This window comes from Solanum tuberosum, unplaced genomic scaffold (assembly GCF_000226075.1).
Source record: "Solanum tuberosum cultivar DM 1-3 516 R44 unplaced genomic scaffold, SolTub_3.0 scf00114, whole genome shotgun sequence".
NCBI classification, from domain to species: Eukaryota; Viridiplantae; Streptophyta; class Magnoliopsida; order Solanales; family Solanaceae; genus Solanum; species Solanum tuberosum.
The window spans coordinates 960,732-965,824 of NW_006239038.1; the positions used below are offsets into that span (position 1 = coordinate 960,732).

Consider the following 5,093-nt stretch of genomic DNA (forward strand, 5'->3'; position numbering starts at 1 on the left):
TTAAAGCATATTAAGTATAGTATTACTTATATTATTTTTAATTATATTTAAATATTATATGTTATCTTTTTTATCGTAATTTATATGGCATTGATAGAATTTAAAGTGTCAAATAATTGTTAATTATTGTAATATAATATGTAGTACTTTTTATGTAGTTTTTACTATTTTTAAGCATACTAAATTGTTAATTATTTATATATATATATATAGTACTACTTTATTTTTTATTTTTAAAATATGTAATCAAGGAAAAATAGTGACACATGATAATTAAAATAAAGAAAAACACAACTATTGGTCAGCCGCCTGAGAAAGGTGGTGGGGCCCACTTAAATTAATTAAAAAGTAGTAGATTTGATGGATATATGTGTCATTATAGAGATGTTGGCTGGTTTTTTTGTCTAAAGAAGAAAATGTACAATTATAAAGCATTGACATACAAAAGTTTTAAGGAGCAAAAGCTAGTAAATATCAAAAATACCCTCACATTCACACTTATATATAAGTAATAAATACCAAAAATATCCTCACATTCACACTTATATATAAGTAGTAGAAGTAGATACATAATATTAAAGATAAAAAAAAACTTTTAAATTAAATTTTATAATTTTAAACTTGTATCCCTTTTTTTAAGCACAAAAAAAGGTAAGATACATAAATTAAAAATTAAAAAAGAGAACAAGAAAACGTCAAGAAGAAAAATTCAAAGAGTGGATGGAACGTTTCTTGACAAATCTTTTTTGATTGCCTTTAACTTGGTAAAAAGAAAGAGGCAATCGTATGTTATTCTCAACTTCTTCCTTCCTCTCTAATAAATCTTTTTTGATGATCCAGAAATTTTCGAGGATAATAAGATACGGTATAATATTTAATAAATAATAGATTCGTCTTTTTACTATTCTTTACTAAAATAGTAAAATTTCTAATAAGATCACTCATTTACTCTTATTTACTTAAATACCTAATTTATGTCGCATTGCGACATGATTCAAACTCATGATTCGTGAATTATGCTTAAACTAGTAAAGCATTGTTCGATACTCAGTAGATAGTATATTCAATTTTTTTTTTACTCTTATCTACTTAAATGTTGATCTTATGTTAGAGATAAAATCCGAACTCGTGACATGTAAATCGATGGCACATGGTCTAAAGCTCAATTGTAATAGGCTGAGGCAGATCAAACATTTAAGCTTCATGAATTCAATTTTTTAAAGTTGCTTCATGAATTCAATTTTTTAAAGTTCTTCGAATCAAACTCAACGTATTTTTAATGTTATGCGTTCATATCTATATCTATCATTTGTTGCAATTTTTTATTTTTGTATATTTTGCACATAATTTTTTACTTCACACTGAAAATACTAAGTTTAGATGAACCCGATAATGGACATTCTACATCCAGCTCTGATAATAGGCACACTCCTTTGCCTCTTTAACCAAATTCGAACTCGTGACATGTGCCTAAACCAAAGCCCGGAGGGCTTTTGTGATGGGAATTTTCTTCTGTTGTTGACTGACAACAAACAAGTTTGCAAATTTTAACAGTTCAAAAGATTATTACAGACTAAAGTTTCACATACACTGCATGTATTGCACTGATCAAGATTAACTTCAATAAGACACAACAAGAAAGGGTCAACACATCCTTAATCCTTATTTATAGAACACCCAAACACACAGTTTACACCGGGAGCAGGACGACAACGTCTATCTTGCTCCACTTATTGGATGTTTTCTTAGTGAAAAAACGTCGAGGATAAAAGCAGCAATCCTAGCTAGGATGTCTAGAATCCCATACGAGTTAATCAAGAAGAAGCAGCAGCAGGGGAGGAAGATGGATTGAAAGGTTTTTGTTCCGCGCAGGTGAGTAGTTCGTGAGGCCCTGCCTCCTCCCGACCAATGCCCATCAAGTCGAGGTAATACAAGTAGTGTGAGATGATGTTGTTCATTGAGTCAATATCACCTTGGTTACAGACATTGTCACCGTAGAGGATGTTCATGGTGGTGCCAAAACCAGGAACTCGTTTAGACAAAGTATCATTCTTCGTTGGCTTCCAGTTGCCAACGAAGGCATCATGAGCTGAAGGCTGTCCCTTTTTGACTGGGTTCATCCACTGCCAAATTGCAGCTTGGAATGCCAAGGTCGCGTTTTGTTCAATGTATTCGGGATGATTCAACAAATCTACCTTCAGTGCTTCGCCTATTTTTCCGTAGTTGTAGTTCCTAAGTAGAAGTATCAAGAAAAAAAAGACATTTTCAGTGCTAATAAATGGTAGAAGAATGAAATGAATACCTAATAACAGGCATCCGGTTAAGTAGAGCATAACAAAGCAACAACGAAGAGAACTCAACCGTCTTGAGTGGTGGTTTGATAGCAAAAAAACTATGTTGCTCATATCAGATCCTAAAAAATGCACAAGTTTTGGACGATCCAACACTCATGGGTGGCATTTTTGAGAAGTTCAAGCAACATAGCAGAAAAAATCAATATATAATCTTAGATGTATAGGTAATGAAGCGTTTACCAGTAGATAGGCAAGGCACCACGGCCATAATATTGGACTCCGGGAGAGCACGGGTAAGTTAATTTGAAGAAGTCATCACAGTAATCTTGGCTAGGACTCATTTCCTTGTTATAGCAAAGACCCCAAGCCAATGGTCCACCGGTGGCGACTCCATAACCACCTGTTTGCGTTAAGAGATGAGAAATCAATACAAGTACAAGCACGTACAGCAGAATAAACCAGAGGATTGTTCTAAGTTTTGGTTGATGATAGGCAGTAACAAGTGATTTCCAAGGGACGACAATTGGAAGTTAAAGTGTACTTATATTACACAAAGGTCTAGCTAGAAAGGAGCCACACACGCGGACACATAGAGATACATATCAAGCAACAAGCTCACCGATTAACTGAAGCTTACACAAGTCAGATAGCCAAACAGAATTGGTACCCAATATATTCTGATTCTCATTATCTAGACTAGGCCAACTAAATTGCTCAGACATCAATAGAATTAGTTCATCATATGTTAACTGCACCAGATTCTCAAGGTCTCAATCAGATACCTCGAGACTCAAGATCCGTACTGATCTCAAACAAGATGAGTTTCAATTTATGATTTTATACAAGCTATTGATCTTTCCTAAGTACTGTTATGTTTGATCAACTCAAAGTTTAATCCTTACAAGATCAAGACTTTTCATGAACTTCTCTTATTTTCTAAAAAAAAATTCTTAATTCCTTGAGTTCTCTAAGGAAATGTTCCCAATATTACTTTCAAAATCTGAAGGAAATCAAATATCTCCGAGGTCTAAACATTTCTCCATTCATCTTTTCACCATTTTCTGAACAAGAAAGCACCAAAAAGCTATGTTGCTCAGATCCTTCAAAAATGTCTCTAGGTGCATGCCGGATCATCCAAAAGTTATGCATTTTTTGCGGATCCAACATGGATGCAACAAATTTCTGCAGCATCCAAGCCACACAACAAGAAAAAGGGAAATCATACTATAAAAGATGACTCAAGTAAATAAATAAGATACCAACAACAAAGTATGGCTCAATCCCTTACTAGTCAAGAGTCAGTTATATGAATCCTCCACCCTACAACAACAACAACTACTACTACTACATCTCAGTCCCAAACACGATGAGGTCGGCAAATAAATTAAATTAAATATATACAAATACTAATAATAACACTGATAAATATATACAAATACTAATTATCCTTGAACTAAGGGTCTATCGGAAAGAATCTCTACCTCCAAGGTAGTGGTAAGGTCCGCATATATTTTACCCTTCCCGGCTCCCACTTTTGTGAAATTACACTAGATATATTATTGTTGTAATAATTACATAAAATATGTCACTTCACTCACTTGTTCATGCAAATTGCAATGACATACAACAAGTCAACAATAACAACATACCTAGTGTACTCCACAAAGTGAGGACCTTAATTTTACGCCAGAGGCAGAGAGGTTGTTTCTGACGGACCCTCGAGTCCAAACCAATTCATACACAATACAAGAAACAACAGATAGTAACAAAAATCGAACAAATGGTAACACAACAATACTACAACAAAACAACCATGTAATTGCATAATTTGAGCTAAATTAAAAAAACAACAACTTACAAGAAGTTTTGCTACCAACATGGCCAAGAAAAGCAGCAATTTCTTTCATCTGCATTTGTTTACCACCAGTAGTACCAAAACCAAGAGGTTGAAAAAGAGCTGAAGCAATTATAAAAGATTTATAATCCCAAAAACCAACAGCATGAGCTACAGGTGAATTCCTCTTTGAAAACAAATTCTCAAATTGATAAGTCTCAAAAAAATCAGAAATTGTCAAATTACAACAAAATCTTGACAACACATTACATTCCCAATCTTTAACACACATTTTTTTACCCTTTACCATTTTCACCAATGTTGGTGGCTTAGATGATGATTCATTTTCATTTTCATCCCCTTTTGCAATTGCAGAAATTGAAAGCATTATTACCATAAATCCCAAAATTTTCATCTTTAAAGTTGCCATTTTTATCACTCAAAATGAAAATTTTGAAATTTGAAAACTGAAAAAATGGAGAAATTAGTGAATTGGGAAGATGAATTAGTGGTTTTTGAGATTTGGGTATGAATCAAAATTGGAACTTTTGCTCTTTTTATATATTTTCTTGGGTTTTTGGTGAAGTTTTTTTTTTCTTTGGAAGTGAAAGAGACTATCTTTATTAACCAAGAAGGAAGCAATACTTAAATTTTGCTTCCTTTTTAATTGTCACAATATTATTTAGACTCGAATAGTATGAAATTTAATAAATATTTTACAATGAATTTATCATATTAATATAAATTTTTATTTTAAAATATTAAATTAATACAATCTAATTTAATTTAAAAAATTAGTCAAACTAAAAAAACACATCATGACAACTTTAAAAAATAACTTTGTTTCATATTTGTTCCATTACTTGGTTAATTTTCTTTTACATTAAGCTTAAAAAATCAAAAAATAAATAAAATTATTAATCTATATTTAACTTATAATGTACCCCCCCCCCCCCCCCCACAAA

General features: G+C 32.4%; 1 protein-coding gene across 1 annotated transcript; it reads right to left on the minus strand.

The window, feature by feature from the left end:
- Window positions 1-1,545: 1,545 nt before the first annotated feature.
- LOC102597960 (chitinase-like protein 1) lies at window positions 1,546-4,749 on the minus strand. Its single transcript, XM_006349819.2, has 3 exons — window positions 4,153-4,749; window positions 2,535-2,694; window positions 1,546-2,232 (listed from the first exon to the last, which is right to left on the minus strand). The coding sequence occupies exons 1-3, from the start codon at window positions 4,556-4,558 to the stop codon at window positions 1,815-1,817; spliced, it is 984 nt and encodes a 327-aa protein (XP_006349881.1). The 5' UTR covers window positions 4,559-4,749; the 3' UTR covers window positions 1,546-1,814.
- Window positions 4,750-5,093: the final 344 nt, after the last annotated feature.